Raw genomic sequence first — 19,756 nt, forward strand, 5'->3', positions numbered from 1 at the left:
CTGAATAAGGCATACAAACTGTCGCTGAAGTTACAAAAAAGCTAATATCTCAAGGTACTAAGTTAAAAGTACCCAGATTCCATGTTTTCTGGAGTACTTAAACTCAGTACTTCAAGATACCCGATGACCTGTATGAGAAGACTTATAGACACAAAAAAGCCAAGTACAGTAACCTTACAGGTGCATTATGGTTCACCACATTTCTCATTGTCTTGTACAAGGTCAAGTGCAAAAAAAAAACTTTGAAAGGAAAAGTACAAAGAGAAATTGAAAGCTAAATGGAGGCAGCGAAAGGCAGGAATAAATTAGAAGATGATGATGAATAAATGGAGAGGAAAGAATGGAAACAAAACGAACAATTAGCGAACACAGTCAAAATATGAATAAATTAGAGGGGCATGAATAAATGCAGTTCTGGATGAGGAAACCATTATGAATATGAAGAATTCATTTTTAGGAAAGCTTTTATTTTATAGAGAAAAATGAGCTGTAGAAATTAGTGGAAGTTCATAGTTCTGCGCTTCTGAGAAGTTTCAGTAAAAGTGCCATTATTTAGTTGAAAAAGTGTCGACTGCTGAATGCTTCATAATGGACCCAATTTGTTTCAGTTTTGTGCTGTCATTCAAAGTGTCAGGTTTACATATGGAGAATATTGTGAGTAATAAACTTTTTATACGGAAAGAGGTCAAAAAGTGCAATGTGGATAACTAAATTTATGTCAAAATGCCCAAAAGTAATACAAAAAGACAAATAAATAAATACAATGATGCCTAAGAACATTCAAGCATAACCATTATTTTCCCCATGTTTTTATATTTTCTTTTACATGTGCAGTTTGTCCTCTTGCTTAAGAGTCGTCCTCAGTTTTAATGATGTGGAAAAGCGTGACATTAAACAGGACCTGGTGGCCATTGTTCCACCCGTACAAGGCGCGGTCCCTGGCGTTGTAGTCCAGCATAGACATGTGGAAGTACTGGTTGTGGAAAGGGATGTCTGTGTACTCGTACGTGGAGGTTTTAGTGGAGTAGGCGTAGTACACCTTAGCTCCAGTCAGGTGGGAGTTGGTGATGTAGAGCGTCCCACAGATCATGAAAGACTCACCAGCATTCCTCTTTGAGTACTCTGTGTTCCACGTGCTGAGGATCTGCAGCGTGTCCGGGTTCAACTGACTGATGACGATGTTCCCGGCATTCTGGTTGGTGGCGTAAATGGCCCACAGGCCCAGCTCGTCCGCCATCAGGTCGATGTCAGAGAAGCCCCCCCAGGTGTACGGGTACACATTGTGGAAACCGGCAGACTCCAGAGCCCTCTGGGTGACCACACGACCAGTCTCGAAGCTGTACCTCACGATGATGTTGCTCTGCATCTTGTTGTAGTACAGAGAGCCGTTGTACACCACGTGGTTGGTTCCCGCCCATTTGAATGGCAGGTTGTAGGTCCTCGATTCGACCCCCGCCACAAAATCAGCGATGGATTTGAACTCCTTTACGATCTTGTTGTTGGTGTAGCTATCCATGTACCAGACCTGAAGACAAAGACAACATTCCTGTCATTAACAAGCATGAATTTTAACTAACACAACTTTAACTTTACACAGCCTGAGCACCAGTTAAAAAAAGCATGTCACCTTCATTATTAGAAGCCCTTTTGAGGGCCTGTGTCCACTGATAGCATTTTTGTACTGGCAGCGCCCACAACTCATTTTCAGAGCACTTCTCACTGGCACTTACTGTTGCTGTGTCACAAAAGTTGTTACACTATACTTCCACTTCCTTAAATAGTGACGATGAAGTCTGTCTTGAATTGCTCTTCATGCCTCATATTTGATTAAGTTTATTTTTATTTTACAAAAAAAAAAAAGATAAATATGGTGTCATTTTAATAACAGCTCTAAACTTAGAAATAATACCCCAGAAAAATGAATGTGGTTAGTTTCTCCTCCGTATGGACCTCCGCCATTGTTGTTGACCAAAGGTGAAATTAGAAGGCGCCTTCTTGATTTTGATTGGTCAGTAATGGAGAAGTGCCCTAAACAAGGGTGGAGGTGTTGCAAAAAAGTTGACTGGAAGTGCTGTGAGCCCAGGAAGACCAACAGCTGATGCTGAGGGCATTTTGAGAACACTAAACATTGGTTCTGTACAGAAAATAGCCGCCGACAATTCAAAAAAATAAATAAAAAATTGGTAATAGACACAGGCCCTGACTCGAAGATACTGAAAGAGCACAGGAGTCTGATTAGGACATTTAAAAATGGGATTTTCAGAATATTCTATATACGTATTTGAGGCAAAATGTTCAATGTAGGTTTTTTACTTTTTTCGCCAGTGATGATGAAGCCAAACCAGGACAGAGGGAGGGCAACTTTTACTCTTAGAAATTAGTGGAATGAATTCTGATTTTGGAATAAGATAGTTTTTGTAGCGATAAGGGGTTTGGATTTATTTTTCAGTAGACTTTTATCAAGAAAAAGTGAATTATTTAGAATATGGTTCTATCAATATAGCCCCTTTAAAAACAAGTGTACAAAGCACTTAACAGACCTAAAACTAGTATTGAGGCATTTCAAGTTGAATTAAATTCAATGCAGTCTAGAAATCAAAGCCTTGCTCAAAATGGATATTGAATTATGCGTAATTAGACGATATTAGCATTATAAAACAAAACAAAACAAAACAAGAAAAAGTTATAAGTGTTTCAAACTGGAGTAGCCTGATGCATTCCTAGAGGTCAATTAGTCCTCCATTACAGAGCCAAATTGAAAGAAGTTTAAGATTTTGCTGAGTCTTAAACTGCTTGACATCTGTTCATTGTACCACCTGAACACCTAAACTTTGTCTTTAAATCTGTGTGTTTATGTACAAGCAGGCAGCTGACAATCCAAATTCCAGCTTTATTCGTTCCCCACTAAATTACGGATGAACGTAGTAATTAATGACCAAGACACAGAGCAAAGTGTCAGCAAAAGGCAAGGAACACAAAGAGCTTTGCTTGTTGGAGTTAGCTGAATGAGACAAAATGATTTAAACAAAGAGCTTCCAAAACTTTACCACAGAAAGTAAATGTTCAAAGAGGAAGAGTTGTGAATGCCGTGATTTGCTTTCTGTTCTTAGTGACTCATAGTTTCAAGTTTAAGGGCAAACTTTTCTCCTCTGAGCCCTTAAACTGAATCAGACAGGAAACATGCCGGACACTTGACTTCTGCAGCATGTGTTGAATTATTTCTGATGTCCTTTAAAATGTTAAATATAATCATAGAACATCTGTATAAACACCAACATGTCCAACAACAGGCTTCAACTTTTATATTTGATCTCAGCAGTCGAGTGTACAAAAAAGTTTCAATGGGTATGATCTGCTTGACATCTGTCCCCCATGAACAACCGCAGAGAATCAGTTTATGTAAATCATTTAACCTCCCACTGTGGCTCCAAAGGATCTGAACACAAAACAAAGCGCGCTCACTCACCCTGTTGTTTTTGGGCGACGCCTGTGGGTCGGTCATCCACGCTCCGAATCTGGTCCCTGAAGTTTTGACTGTCAGCGGCCCGGTGATCTTCATTAGCTTCCCACATGCTGTGAACACATCACACATATTAGGTGACACAAACACATCACACACTGATCGGAGCTACGTGGTGGAGCTGCAGTCAGTGGTAAGCTGCTGATGTGGGAAAGTACTGGATTGCTTAAGTGTGGTATAGTTCTCAATCTGAAGGGGTCAGTTTACCAAAGACAGACTGTGACTTTGGCTTAGATCTGACTAATAGGCTAACATCAAATAGGTGTCAAAGTTCAGCCTCTGCACAAAGATGGTTCTTTATTATATGCATTTATACTAATTGTCATTTTTTTTTTAAATCTTGTAGGAAATTTTTCCTATCTGGAGGAAATTAATAATTAACACTAAATATTCTGTAGACAATTACAATTTAAAAAGTAGACATAGTTTGAAAAATTGCTCTTAACACTGAACATTTTGTTGGTCCTACAGTTAACAAGCGTATCATAGACAGGAAGAAGATGAAGATTAGCTTTGTTTCCTATTATTTCATCAAGTAGTGGAACAGGTTAGCATAGTTAGTATTACAGTGGCAAAATTTTAGGCCTTAACTAAATCCTTCTTAACAAAACTGTAATTTATTATTGTAATATTGGAGCACTTCGACATATGCTTCTTATATCTCATTGTTGAGTTTCTTTAGTTTGAGTTTGTTGCAACACAATCTCATCTAGTGGAGTATATTTTCTGCGGTTGAGGAACCAAAAATCTGGAGGTTGTTTGTCATTTTGTTAGATCAGGATACTGAGGGTGATCCAAATCCCACACAAATGTACAATAGTGTTTACAGTGTCATTGTATGGCAAAGGTTTGCACTGCTGTGGACTGGACACACTGCCCAAAGACATGGCATCAGAACAAGCAACTCTCAGTCAGGTTCATTTGAGCAACAGCTCGCCTACACAAACATATGAGGTGGTGTGCTGTGAATAGGAGAAGCAACTATCAGTCAACAGACCACTTATCACAACTTTATCTCACAACATTCATGGCCGCAGTAAACTTTGTTTGACTTTAGTTGCCAATACAGTCTGCATCCCAGAAATGACACATCCAGTTTGTGCTGAGGGGAAAAATAAGCAAGTTGCCACAATGATGAAGAGCTGCTGTGTGCCCGTCTAAAACTCTGAATCTAAATTTTTATTTACCCAACCGAAGCACAGAGCCGAGTAAGGGAACACTGTGGCTGCAAACCTTTGGGTGAAACAACCTGTCTGTAGTCAGCTCTACAAAAACTTTAAATTAATATTTTTGGGCCTTTATTGGGTAGGACAGCTTAAGAGAGACAGGAAATGTGGGGAGCAGAGAGTGGGGGAAGAAATGCAGCATATGGTTGTGACGTGGACTATAGCCTCTGTACATGGGGCACGCTTAAATTGCTACACCAGTGGCACCCCCTCTACAGTAACTTTAACATTATGTTCACTTTAACTAAACAGTGTAACAATGAATGTTGGATGAATAGTTAGCTACAAACCATATGTTACAAACTGCTAGCTTTCCTTCCAACGCTTTTTAGGCTACTCTGGATGTGAAACGCTGCGTGATTTAGCATATCGTCAATAATAATAATAATAATCAGGTTCACAGAATTCCTTTAAACATGCTAATCCATGTAGTGTTGATGGAATTATGTTAAAGTCAATTAATGTTGTCTAATGCAAATGTAGTCTTGTCTCGTACCAGGTGACTCCAGCAAAAAACAAAAGATATCTGGGAATGAGTCTTTGGGGCATTGATCGGGACCATTCTTAACAGTCTTTTTTCAACGTATGGACGACAATCCAATCCTGTTCTGTTTGCTTCAGTAATGGACTGTTTTTTGTCACTTGACAGTAATAACTCAATGTAAAACCCGGCAGCTTGTTAGCTTTACCATAGGAGTTTAAAACCAATGTGTTCTCAACATTTCAAGCTAGGGTATAGGTTTGTTTCTCTCCCTCAGCTTCCAACTATGATGCAAAGCATACTGTTACTATCTGTCTGAAACTAGAGTAGTTTGATTTGCATTAGCAAGTGAACGCTAACATTAGCCATACTAAACTACAGCTTTTGAGGTTCATGTCAGGCGGTCATGTCTTGGAAAGTGTTCACTTTAATTCTAACAACACAGACAGGAGGCTGAACCAGACGTGGGATTTTGTAGTTTGTTAAGAGACAATGAAGGCCGTTGACTGAAAACTAAAATGAGGGGTACAATATGATAGAGTTTTTATGGCACTGTCAAATTAACAAACAGCAGGAAAGTCTGCTAGAACCTCTGGGTCCGTTGGTTGACTGACTGAAGTCTACTTTGGGGATATTGTCGAATACGTATTAGACTAGGGCTGAAACAATTCATTGAATTACTCAAGGAAATTGAATGGATAAAGCATTGAGGTAAATTATTTAAATTAAGGTTTTGTTTAAAGTAGGCTGTACAGTGGACTGCATGCAACAAACATTGTACAGATATTATATTCCTGTGTATAATTTTATTATAAAAATCATTTATATGTTAATGTGCACCAGCCAGGCTAATGAACTTAAAGTCTAATTATTAAGGCCTAGTAATAAGACATGATAAAATAACACTTTAATATTACCACAACAGGGAAATGGAAAAAAAAGCTAAATTCGTATTAGATTACTCGATTAATCACCAGAATAATCTATACAATATTTGATTGTAAGATAGTCGTTAACTGCAGCCCTGTATGAGACCGAACTATTTGTAAAATTAAGACTGGTCCAACATCACAGACCCATCCAAAGTATCTTCGTTAAACTGGCTCCTAAACTGTTTAACATCTCCAGAACAACACATGCAGGGAATTAGAACTGCAGAGGAGATAAACAGTCTCCCTAAAACAAGCAGTAAAACCTGTTACTATGTGTCACAGCAGCGCCAACATTTATCCCACATGTTTTAATATTTGAAGTACTAGAGCTGCACTTAATTCATCTCGCTAGACACTTTAATTGTGCCAAATGACGGTGGGTTATCACTTCCACAAAAGCTTGCAAGTTCCCTATTAAGTGTTTAACTGCTATTTTACCTAATCAATCTGATCTCATGCACGAGGAACGCTTGAGTTATCATCTGCAGCTCACACAGATTTCCAGCCACGTCCCATTAGCATTCACATGTCAGCTATTTACGTTGACACTTTGACAGGCTGCATCAGTGTTGATAACCTGGCAGTTGGCAGATTGGAGTTTAGTCATGCACACCGTTATCAGAAGCAGAGCTGTTCTGGAGGCATAAATTGATCTTATTAGATGAGTTAAACCTCAGTGGGTGGAGGAAAGGAACCTCAGATTTTCAGCACCAAGTTGCAAATGATGAAAAAGGAACCAGAGGGATTAGAATTTAAAAAGTAGACGTATGAAATAAGCATATCAATCTTGTTTTTGTGGAAGCTTGGTGATACAACCATCTTTCAGCTCTCACATGGAAATGTTTCTTTGACTCAGAACAGGATTTTCTTATTTCTGCTTCCTTTAGCAGTTCCATTGTGCCCTCTGATCTCTATCTACAATTCCAATCTGCTGGCAGCTGCAAGAAATGTGCCTACTCTATGATCCCTGGGCCATTACATAATCTTGGGTCACCATGCCTGCATTAGCTCTGCCTGTGTTAGACTTACTGAGTTTATTCATACAGTTGCGGAGCCGGTTTTCCAGGTTTTGGACCCTCTGCTGCAACTCCTCATAGTCATAGGCGCCCATTTCCTCCTGGATGCCCATCAACACAGCAGACAGGTTCCTGATCTCCTCTTTGAACTGGGAGATGAGCTTGGCGTCTGTCTTGTATTGCTCCAGGACAGGGATCAGCGGCTGCAGAGACTCCATCTTTCCCTTTAGCTCCTGGAAAGCATCAAGAATACATCGCCTGTCTCAACAAACATCTTAATCTGGCAGGACAGTTCTTTTCAGTGCAGCTGTTCCTGTTGTCCACATGTTTAACAAAGCAGAACTTTGATTTAGAAAACTTGAGGAAAAAAAAAGAAAGACGAGCAGGTCTATGCCAGATATGTGTCGTCATGAAACCTGCATCTTGTGAGCATATCAGGATTTGATAAATATGAACAGATGTTGCTTAATCAATTTTTTCGCAGCCTGCAGACTCGTCTTTTGTTTCTTGCAGATTTATTTGCACAAAAAATGGTGAATTGATCAAAATCTATTATTTTGTTGTTGTGCAGATTAACATAACAGTGAAAAACAATAGTTGAAATATATTCATCATAGCAAACACCCAGAGGAAAGAGGGAGGGGGAGACTCCAGTAAGACATGAACAAATTTCACTGATGGATGATAATCGTGATGATTATTATTGTAATTGCTCCTATAATTACCGTAATTTACTGTCAGTGTGCAACCTCAAATAGGGACCCCCTTTATCCTCAACAAAACCACATTGTTCTCCATGCAAATGATCCTGATAGCGATGTTTGCGATGGCTGTACTTCCACCAGATTTTTAAGTCGATGCATCTGTCATTTCTCCTGATAACTTGTTTACTCTTGGATTCATAAGGAAGAGTCAGTCTGATACTGTGCCTTTTGTTAGTGCTCTATAGTCATAGTAGTGACAGGAAGAGGCTGCAATATTGTCAGGCTTAGTAGGTCAAACTCTGTATGTATGCTGACCTTAGTTAGAGCCATATTTAACCTCAGGCATGTTTCGGACTGGAGCCATATCTGGTCCTAAGATTTGGGGATCCATATTATATATTAATGACTTGCTTTGCATCAAGAAACTACAATGACATGGAGGTTTAGAGCTTGAGTAACCAATACTTTGCTTGTCCTGCATTGTGTTAAAGATGAATTATGAACTCCTGATTATGGATGTACCAAAGGGACTAATTTCCTTGTCTTTTTAATAGCAGTTTAAGAGATGCCATCTGTCATCTATGCTTTTTTACAACTTGGTAGTAGAGCATTATTGTATTATGGCTGTAGCTATTTCCCAGAGCGACAGTCCCAGATAGTGATAGGTGGCTACACTACAGCTTAGACACAACATATTACCAGCAATAATAAACAATACCACAAACAGTAATAATCAGTTTAATTGACCAGTAATTCTGGTGCCAACAATCGATGGTTACAACACATAAGTGTTTGGTGGACTTCATGTGATCATCCTGAACACTGACCATCCCTCCATCCTTCCTTCAGCTGAACAAAATCTCAGCCTCATTGAAGCTCAACTGTCCTAAACCTCATCCGTCGGTCAAGAAATGTTTTCTTTCAAGTGTATAAGTTAAGTATAATGTTACGGATTAATGAAACATAAACCTGTAGCCTGTAATATTGCCTGCAGTTTCTGCCTCTAAGAGTCTCTAACTCAAACAGTTACTAAAATATGTAGTGCACCGCTGTAACTAGCTAAATACTGTGAGGTGCAATGCTTATGGTGGAGAGACTGAGTCTTAGCCTGTCTTGATGTTGGGTCTCTGTTCATAATTTAACATGGAGTATGGTCTAGACCTGCTATGTTTGTAAAAGCGTCTTGAGATAACGTTTGTTGTGATTTGGCGCTATACAAATAAAGATTGATTGATTGATAACCACATGATGTTGTGTGGGATCATGGGATTTGTTGTCTTCATTAAAAACAACCACAACTTCAGATTATAAAACTGCCTTACATGACTAAAGACATCATGTTCACAGATGAGTTAATGGAAGTTTCATTCACATATTTTTGGTCATATTTGTTCTAATGAAAAAGCAGTTAGTCACATTAGCTGACGTTAACAGGTTTTTGACATCCTTCCTCATTGTAATGTATCATCCGGTGATTCGTCTGAAGACAGATAAGTAAATGAATGAAGCATTGTATATGTGACGAAGTACAATTGGTACAACATTATAGAGGAGTGCAACTCTGACAGTGTGAATAAAAAAGGAGTCTTAAATCAGCCTAAAGTGGTACAAGGCTTCTTATAAAGAAAATCAATGACTTACACAGAATGTTGACTTGTACATTTTGGACGGCACCTGAAGTTAGATTATCCGCCTTCATACTTTTAAAGTCTGTTGACATTTTATTTTCCATTGACCAGTCTTTAAACACTGTCCTGTCCTATTCTGGGTCCGGTTTAGAGTTTACTTCATCTGCCATCTCCTCTGCTCTTTTTTTCTGTTTTTGTTTTTTTAATTCAACCAGACTTTCTTCTGTGTTTGACATGATTAATCACTCGATCTTTATTTGTATTGCGCCAAATCACAACAAATTTTATCTCAAGACACTTTTACAAACTTTGCCGGTCTAAACCTTACTGTGTTATATTATTAACAAAGACCCAACATCAAGACAGAATAAGATCCAGTCCCATCTTACAGGCAGAACTCATTCTGATCTCATCTTAATCCACCATGAGCAGAGCACTTTGCAGTGTTCAGCAAGTTACAGCAACAAGGGCAAACTTCCTTTAACAGGCAGAAACCTCGAGCAGAACCAGACCCATGTTAGACAGACATCTGCTGAGACCGAGTTGGGGTTGATCACATATCAAGCACCTGTCTGCTATAGAGAAATAACAGACCTCACTATGCTGAATCTGACCAATCAGAACTGCTGTATTTAATACAGCTGGGTCATGATTTAATAATAACAATAATAATAATAACAATATTTTGGCTCAGTGTATTACAACATAGAGTAAACTGCTGTTTTTCTTGTTCTTGAACTTTCTTGCTCTCACTGCTAAAGAGTCCGAAGAACCCTTGCTGGATGCTTCTTTCACAGCCTGCCTGACTATTGAGACAGTTTTGTCCTTCACTGGCAGTGGTAGACCTGTATTGATCTCTCTAAGGAATCCATTCAGATTCCTCTCAGGTTTCTTCAGAGGAGATCCTTTCACGGCTCCTTTTCTGTGATGTTTCACACAAAGTGAAACATCAAACAAAAAATATACCTGAAAGTTTTTGTTGACGAGCGTCTTCCTGTCCGATTCGATCTGTCGGAACTTGGAGCGCAGGCCTTTGATCTGGCTCTCCATCCTCATGATGTACTGAAAGTCCCTCTGCGTCCGCAGGTTCAGCACCTCGATTGACTGCGACATGTTCTGCACCTTTTGAAAAGAATGAAACAGCACGCCATTGATTTTCCCGTCTACCACAAGATTAAAATGTCCTCCATGTTCAGCCGCACGGTAGCCTGCCATGCTCTAACTTCTCAAGGAACAAATCAACATTTTGACCCCCATGAGATTGTCTTTTAACCACCCATGTGTGAGCTGAATCCAGGGATGGATTTTACTCAGGCATGACACTGTGTCTTGCTCTTTTTCTCATTTTCGACACATATATTTCACTTTATGACATAAAATTCCTAACACACATCATGAATAAAGCAATGAATCTGCTGAGTTTGAAAACATATTTCAAAGTAGATATTTGACACATTACACTGCAGAACATGAAATCTAAACAAGATGAAATATTTTAAATCAAGGCAGTGTTTCTTCTTCCCAGACAGTTTGCATTTCAAGATTTATTTACCCTTAATGATCAAAATAAGAGATAACTCAGCTGAATTTTAACTCTACTTGTGAGAATATTAATGCTATTACAGGAAGTATTAAGTTGTTTAGGATAACACTAACAAATCTGCATCGACAAGGTCAGACATTCTTCTTTCATTTATCTGTGCAGAGCTTCCTGACAGCCTAATTTAGAAACAATGGACAGAAGAGTTTATTTAAGCTTGTTTTTTTGAAAAGCAATAAATCCTCCTTTATTCATTTTGGTGTCTGACAAATAAATGTGATTTACATCTAAATCCTCTAGTTTTGAGTCGTCTCTGAGTTCTCCATGACATGTTTTTACTTGAGTTTAAAGAAATCTTTTCAAGTTACATTTTCTTGTTTTATTTGCTGGAAGGTTTATGGGGCGCCGTTTGTAAAGATGTGCACACTGAAAATAACAGTTACAATTCTCCACATTTAGCTCCAAAACGTCAATTAAAATGTGGTGTGAATTTTTCAAAGTCACTTTTTTTTAAATTACATTTAGAGCAATATTTGTGATCTTCTTTACGTTTAAGTTTGTTGTGAAAAACATATTTAAATTATAATCATTGTTAAATCAAAATGCTATATATATACATAAATGTTCAATTTACATTTTTAATATAAATATAAATTTTAAATATAAATATTAATGTTAAATAGAAATGTTAAATGTTGCTCTGCGATCCTAAATATTTAGCTAATATGCAAATTCACACTGCAGCCTAGCGGAAATCCCAAAATAAAAGCTTCATAAAGCGATACAGATTTAGCACAAATGTGGAGAATTGTAGCTGTTATTTTCAGTGTGCACAACTTTACAAACCAGGCCCCATAAAGGTTCGTTCATTTCAAGAAAACATTGTTCCCCCATCGATTACTTTTGGAATTGCAGAGCTGATCTTATTTATCTAGATTGTCCCTGAAATGGTTTACAAGTTACTGATTTATTTATGCTTTATGAGGGAGGATTAGGGGCCGCATTTAAAAGGACAAAAAATGAGATTTCCAGAACAAAGTTATACATTTACAAGATTAAAGTCAGAATTTTATGAGATTAAAGTCGTAAGAGAAAAAAAGTAATAAATGTACAAGAATAAAGGTGTGATATTATGAGAATAAAGTCGTAGATTTATAATAACAATGTCATAATTTCAATCTACATTTAGCCTTTAAGTTATTTTGAAGGGCAAGATCAGAGAGCAGCTGGCTGCATGCATTTTACAAAGTCCATAAACAAATCATAGCTTATAAATTTCTGAATAGTCATTGTTTTGGGTCATCAGCTCATTATCACGTGTTTAATAGCTCTGTCTCCAGTCCTCTGACCACTGACGGCACTTTTAATTTACATGTCACATTCACTAACTCACACCACATTCACACACTGATGACAGAGGCTGCTGTGTAAAGAGCACGTCAGTATTAACTAATCTATTCACACACTGCTGATACATCCACCGGTTGTAGTTTCAGGTTTTCTCTAAAGGCACATCAGCATGTGGACGGCAGGACCTGGTCTCAAACCCCCAACCTTCCAATTAAGAGATGATCAACTCTAGCACTGAGCCACGGCACCTGAATCCATTCACAGAAGAGCAGTCTGATAGGAAGACACTTCTTCAACTGCTGTTTGTCTTCAGATGTTCAGTGTAACTTCACAAAATGATTTAGGCAGCTCATGTTAGTGCAGATATCCCTCCATACAAGTTAATCATTGCCTATAGTCACAACTTCTTTCTCATAGATCTACAACTTTATCCCCATAAGATTAAATATTTACATATTTCATATCGTAATTTCATACCTTTTTTCTTGTTAATTTAAAATATTTATCTCCTAAATGTATGACTTCTTTCTCTCAGGACTTTATTCTCGTAAGATTACAACTTTATTTTTGTAATCTCATGACTTTTTTTGTCTGTCTTAATGTGGCCCAAATCCTCCCTTGTATTGTTTGAAACATGAATCCCCAGAGCTAGAAAGCTGTTTCATCAGCACTCACACTCACACACACACACACACACACACACACACACACACACACACACACACACACACACACACACACACACACACACACACACACACACACACACTCAAAACTGCACAGTCAGAGTCAGGATATCTTTAAATAGTTTAGCTTTCCTGGTATTAAGGTTCTTTTTTTTTCTTTCTAAATACAGCCTTAATTTGCGACCACAGCACCAGCAGCTGTTTTGTTTGAGGACATTTTCCTACATGACAGGACGATCATTCTTAAACTCTGATTTGTATCAGATAGATGCAGCTGTTTTAGATCTGTATGCATAACTTGTAAGACATCTTTGGGTTCTTCTTTAGAGAAAATTAAGTCTGAGTATTTTTTTTCTTTCTCTACCGGCAGTTAATTTAGCTTATTTCGAGTTATACTTTGCACATGTTATCGCCTTTTTCTTATATTTTCTGAGCACGTTTTGAAGCGTGCACCATCCCCTGGTTTAACAAAAGCATACTAGGTTTGTGGGGCATGTATACAAGATGAACTGTGGTCTCTCTCTCTCTCTCTCTCTCTCTCTCTCTCTCTCTCTCTCTCTCTCTCTCTCTCTCTCTCTCTCTCTCGCTCTAAGTGTAGCCAACCAACACTACTGGAGCACATTGCTAGCAAAGTGGCACAACACTCACACATTGTGCTCTGCATACTTTTCTGGCTCTGGTTGAGGGATCCTGAAATGGCCTCACTGAAGCCCTGAGGCAGCTTAGTACATTAGTGTCAGAGACCACAGTGAATGACAGAGAACAGCCTCCAGCACACAACATTAAAATGTAGGCTAGAGCCACGTTTCCTTACATGGACTGTTAATTGAGGGAAGTGACTCTGGCGCTGTGCTGTTTGTTTATTTGTAGATAATGCTTTAAATCACTCCTGTTGTGGGAATAAAAAGTCTGTTTCTACTGAAATTCACACTGCTGCAGTCAGCCAATCAAATCAATGCTTGCTTTCAATGCAAAACAAAAAAAAACATGGTGATGGATGAGAAAAAACAATACAGACTGTTGAGAAACAGATGAACAACATTCCCAACCCAGACTGTACTCCATATCTGAACAATAGCCTTGAATGGGTTGTTGTGAATAAACAAGGGCACTCCAGGTGTGATAAAGAGCATTCTTATCTATATAAGAAACCACTGAGCTGATGTCATCCATGTAATGTATGCAGAAGAGGAAAAACAGGTTTATGGAGCTGGCTGGTGCAATCTCTCAGAGGATTATGGCAACAAAGAAGCTTGGATAACGATAGAAATCAATTTATATGAATTCAAGGAGGGGGCTGGATGCTTACAGTAAATGTGTGTGAGTGAGTCACATAAACAGAAGCGTGTGTGTGTGTGTGTGTGTGTGTGTGTGTGTGTGTGTGTGTGTGTGTGTGTGTGTGTGTGTGTGTGTGTGTGTGTGTGTGTGTGTGTGTGTGTGTGTGTGTGTGCCTGCAGCTTGTCGGTGCATACTTTCTCCAGGAGCTGGCGGAGCTGTCTTCCTTTGGCGTCTCTGGAGCACAGATTCTGTTCGGGTGCCACCACTGTGCAGATACAACGCCCATCTGCATCCTGAGCCGAGCTGTACACCTGCCACCCCTCCTTTGGCCGGATGGTCTGTATACAGAAACACAGGAGCAGTCTTGAACATGCAGCACACACACACAAAGAGACAGACTCGCTGAATAAACCCAACACTGATGATATCAGGAAATAGCAACACACACACATTCACACACACACACACACACAGACAGACACAGCTGTGGTGTTTCCTTATTTCTTCCTCGTGGGTCATCCATTCTTCTGCCACCAGAGCTTCGACACCAACCAATTCCACTGACTTATAAAAAAGTATTTGAAAGTGTTTTTCTGTGAGACCTTCCTCCACGGTCTCCAGTGAATTTCTGCTTTTACAGTAAATAGAGTTTCCTCGCCTTGATGAATAACCTAAGCGCTGAGATTCTTCTGTTTCTCCACACTCGTTCTTCCTGAGCTCGAACTGAAAGTCCTGCTGGGAGACGCAGATAAACCTGATTTGTGTGAGCTTTTCCTCCTTATTTTTATTACATTCAATCTGCTCCACAGCACTGGAATAAAGCTTAAAGAACATAAAGTTATGCATCATAAGTCTATGCGGCATGTTTTAATGCAGCACCATCAACTGATGTCAGAGTGTACACAGTAAAAACTAGTTTGGCTCCGAATATTGATCAAAGAGTGCTGAAGTGTTGGAAAAGTTGATAGCTTTTAGACAGAGGATTTGAACAATTCTGCTGTTTACTGTCAGCGCAGGAAATTAACACAAGCCTCTAGCCAAGTATTGGCAACCTTTTAACTACGGATGGCAGAATTTGTCTGCGCTACCAGCGTCTTTGGCAGATCACCAACTTCTATCCGGATTTTCTTTTACATTCTTTAAGTCTATCTGGCTGGAGAGTAACTTGTGAATGTGAACTTTGGTATCCAGCAGCCTTTGAAGCTAGTGGATAGAAAAGTGAAGTGCCCTGTTTTTTTTTTTATAGTTATGGCATGCACTCCTTCATCACCTCCTCCTCTTCCTTCTCTTCCTCTTCATCCTCCCATTTATCCTCGACTGCCAGCTTGAAGAGTTTAAAGAGAGTTAGGAGTCAGCCAGGAAAGATCACGTCCCCTCTGAGCAGGCGAAGACGTCACACCATGGAGAGCGTTGGCTCATCATTACCACCTCTTGAGAGATTTCTTCTTCTCAGTAAACTTGGACATAATAGTAATTCACTCATTTTAAGTCCTGCACATCACTTCTTATACTTCTGATTAGTATTTTTCAGTCCAGAGTTTGTGTGATTATTCTGACATTTTAGATTGAAAACTCTGATTATCTATATTTGCTGTCTTGGCTTTGCATCCTAAAGATAAAATATACTTTCTATGCTCTCATTCTCCTCAGCTTTTATTGTTTGGTCTGCTGCAGAAATCTTATATTGCTGTTATCAGATTGTAAAAGATTGCTTTTAGGTATTATCAGAACTCTGCAGCCCTGATCTGAGTCCCCTTTGCCAGTAAAAGTTGTGATCAAGGTTTTAAAAAGCTCATTCTATAAATGCCCTATTGCTGAGTTGATCCTGATAGGAGTCTGACAGAAATGTCATGAGAGGAGAATCTAATCATCTTACTTTTACTGTGTTATTTTCTCAGTTTCACAGCATGTGCCACCTCTGAGCTGAGTGGACCCACACTGAAAAGCAGCAGAAGGAAAAGTGACTCTGCATAGAAGCATTAGGAGGTCATGTTTGGCACTGTAGCAGCACTGATCACAGATACTGGTTGGTTTGGTGCACCACGGCTGTAACTGGAATCTGCTTCTCATTCACAGCTGAATGGGATAAAAGAGGAAGAAGCAGAAAAACACCCTCAGCTCTTCCTCTCCTACACAGCAATGAAAGCATCCTAAAAAGAAGTTTCACTAATCTGTTAAAAAGGGTCTTTCTCCTCTGTCTCTTGAGTGACGCACATCCTTTTCCCCTCTTCACACTCACATTTCCTCATATTAAAATGAATCTGAAGCACAGCCAAGCCAGATGCACTCTCCAATGAGGCTTTTTTTATGTGCAAAGAACTCTGCACAAAGACTTTTTCACTCATTAAATAATCCAGACAGCTGCTTCCGCCTTTGTTTTTGCCCTTCGTTTAGACTTTCTGATAGATCTTTTTACAGTTTAGAGCACCGGCTTAGCCTGTAAACATTCCCAGGGAGCATTAATTCTGCACACCACATTCAATCATGGCAAGGTGCTATGGAAATATGTGAGGACACTGCTTTGCAATCAAGACACTGGCACAGGGACTGTGCTCTGCATGGGTGGGATGAACCTAATCGACCATTGTTCTTGTCCAAATGGCTTGGTGATCTGCAAGCTGCTTTCTATTTTGTGACAATGCTCCCAGTTGCATTCCAATTTAGACATTAGGCAAGATCAGGGATTTCACAATTAAATAAACATGCTTTTAGAACAAGGTGGGTGAAGCAACATATGGAAAGCATGTAATTATCTTGCCACTAAAACACACATTAATGAATGAATCATTCAAATTGAAGTCAGTTTTATGTTGGGAGAGAGAGAACACACTTGAATCAAGCTGGAAGAGCAGCTTATTTTGCCTGGGAGGGAATTTGGTTATAATTCACCAATGTTTTTCTTTACACTGATTGAACTCCCCCTTAAAAGTGAGTTATATGCCTGGAAATGCTCCAGGATCAATATGAGAGCTGTGTGGTTGATGTAGGCAATAAACATGAGTGCTGTGGGGGTGCCACCACTTTAAATGTTGTATTTTCTTCAAAGGTTTTTGCACATCAGAGCTGAATACTTGCCGGTGCTGGAATAAGAAGAGGTTATGGTTAAGAAGCAGCCAAACATGCAATAATGCCTCGAAACTGAAATGACTCATTTCTTCTTAGTGGTTTTTCAGTAAGCGTTGTGCAGTGCTCCACCCACCCCACACTTAAACTTAAGTTCACAGCAAGACAGATGAATGTCAGACTTTGCTAGTGTTGTAGTTTATTCTGTGAGAAATGTGAGGGCAGTGAACTCACCACTGAAGGGCAGTATCCGAACAGCAGCAGAAACAGCAACGGGTTCAGGACCACGGACAGCGACCACATTCTGCCGGCTGCTTCAGTGTCTGCCTCCTCCTCCACCCCCTCCTCCTCCTAGACTGCAGAAGCAAACAAAAATCACGCAAGTTTCTTCCCGTGGGCTCGAGCCACCTCTTCCACTACGCGCTGTTGAAAACCATATTTTCCTGGGTAGAAAAGGGGCGCATCCATCCACTCGCCCCCGCCGTTACGCACGCCATGTGGGCAGACAGCGGGGAGAAACCTCTTCACTGCAAGGGGGAAAAAGTTTGTGGGCATACATGCAGCGAAATTCCGTGCTGCGTTTACGTTACGTTGGGGACTCTTCTTCACGGATATGACATCACCCAGCTGTCCACTCCACTTTTAATGAATCCAGTTTGTCGTGTGAGAGTGAGGAGAGACCACCAGCAGCTGTGCGACAACAAAAGTTGCAGCTGGCAGTCTTTACCGGAAACTGGGAGGTAGAAGCGCGAGATCTGAGCTGCTACAGCTGCTTTTTGTGCCGGAGTGCACGCGCAGGGAGAGAGAGAGAGAGAGAGAGAGAGAGAGAGAGAGAGAGAGAGAGGAGAGAGAGAGAGAGAGAGAGAGAGAGAGAGAGAGAGAGAGAGAGAGAGAGAGAGAGAGTGAGGAGAATGGATTGGCATGCAAACTATAGCGCATTTACCCATACAAAACAAGGGTGAACATAATAGTATATCATTGACCATTGCTGGTAAAATAAGTGTTGCAGTAAAAAAGCAAAAATAAAAGATTTGTTTCCTGAAATGACTTTAAAGGGTTTGTGCCCACTGTGGTAGCCGATTTGTGCCAAAAATAAAGTAAAAAGTTAATACCAGGAAAATTTATTTCATCACATTATTCAAATTGATAAAACACCATGGACACACGTGACTTCCTTAGTTTAAATATGAAATATTAGGTCAAAAATGTTCCCTGAAATGAAGTAAAATCTGGCTACATCTTAGCTTATGAGATCAGGGGCGGTCGGAGCCAGACAGTTTGACTGGGATGGCCAGAAGAATGTGTTCACACACACATGAACAAACATTTATTTTCCTTTTCTATCCAAACTAATCGTATCTAATTTGGCTATCAAGATTTAAGTAGTATTGTCAAAGATTATAATCAAACCTGAGGAGCCAACTTGTGAAACGCATTGTTTGCTCACAGTAAAGTCATCTTAGTGTGCGGTAGTCAATTTATTATTTTTCCGATATGTTCCTGCAACTGACCGTCACATGAGTTGGCTGTGCATGTAGAGCCCTATATACCATTAGTATCAGGATTTACCCCCGTTTGTGATGTTAAAACTGTAAAAAGAAAGACAACAGATGACAATGAATCTTAAAATCTTTAAATTTTCAAGGACTCAAAAAAATGATGTCCAAAGTTATAATTTAAAGTACTAAAATAGACAAAGTACTACATTAAATGCAAAGAAAAAGTCCTGCCTCTGACGAGGCAAAAAGCCAATCATAGCTTAGGCTTTTAAAGAGAGGGGGCACCCCACTTAGCCACCCTGGAGCCGCCCCTGTCTGAGACGTGGATTGTGGTAATGTACGTCATTGTAAGAGTTATAAAAGAAGATTAATTAAAAAGGGATAATTTAAAGCATTAAATTAGTTTTTCAAATCAATTTAACATTTCAGAACAATATGATTATAAGAAAAAAAAAGTATTAATTGGTAAATTAGTTTTTTGTTAACGTCACATTAAGTTTAAATTGATGATAGTTATGGTGAAATAAATGGTTTAACTTGTACACTCAGTGGTCATATATTTCATCAAACTATCTAAAAGTTCTGACAGACTCATTATTCTGCCTGGGTATCTCTTTGACTTGATGCTTGATGCCGACCATTCTGTTATTTTTGTCATTCCCAAAATTCAACATCTCTCTTTCTTAGGTGTCAGACTTTCATTCACTACCCTGAAACTTTATTCCTTGTTCAATTAACAGTAGTGAAATTTTCTCCAGATATTTTTCACAACAGATTTTTAGTCCTTATGAGAACTACTCACAGCAGGGATTGTGTTTAGTCTGTTTACAGAG

The 19,756-nt window shown here is 39.3% G+C and overlaps 1 protein-coding gene and 1 long non-coding RNA gene across 4 annotated transcripts in view; one reads left to right on the forward strand and one right to left on the reverse strand.

Moving 5' to 3' along the window:
* The window catches only part of LOC117826446, a 47,051-nt gene extending 30,419 nt beyond the window's left edge, over positions 1-16,632 (forward strand). Inside the window, exons 3-5 of one of the 3 annotated variants that reach the window (XR_004634044.1) lie at positions 14,541-14,697; positions 15,608-15,831; positions 16,260-16,632. This is a non-coding gene — a long non-coding RNA (uncharacterized LOC117826446). The remainder of the gene's footprint in view (positions 1-14,540; positions 14,698-15,607; positions 15,832-16,259) is intronic. The other 2 variants (XR_004634043.1, XR_004634042.1) reach the window with 2 other exon arrangements.
* LOC117826445 (noelin-3-like) lies at positions 447-18,179 on the reverse strand. The gene is made up of 6 exons (XM_034702499.1): positions 17,659-18,179; positions 14,556-14,699; positions 10,474-10,629; positions 7,189-7,408; positions 3,467-3,573; positions 447-1,525 (listed from the first exon to the last, which is right to left on the reverse strand). The coding sequence occupies exons 1-6, from the start codon at positions 17,725-17,727 to the stop codon at positions 848-850; spliced, it is 1,374 nt and encodes a 457-aa protein (XP_034558390.1). The 5' UTR covers positions 17,728-18,179; the 3' UTR covers positions 447-847.
* Positions 18,180-19,756: the final 1,577 nt, after the last annotated feature.

This window comes from Notolabrus celidotus, chromosome 15 (genome assembly GCF_009762535.1).
Source record: "Notolabrus celidotus isolate fNotCel1 chromosome 15, fNotCel1.pri, whole genome shotgun sequence".
NCBI classification, from domain to species: domain Eukaryota; kingdom Metazoa; phylum Chordata; class Actinopteri; order Labriformes; family Labridae; genus Notolabrus; species Notolabrus celidotus.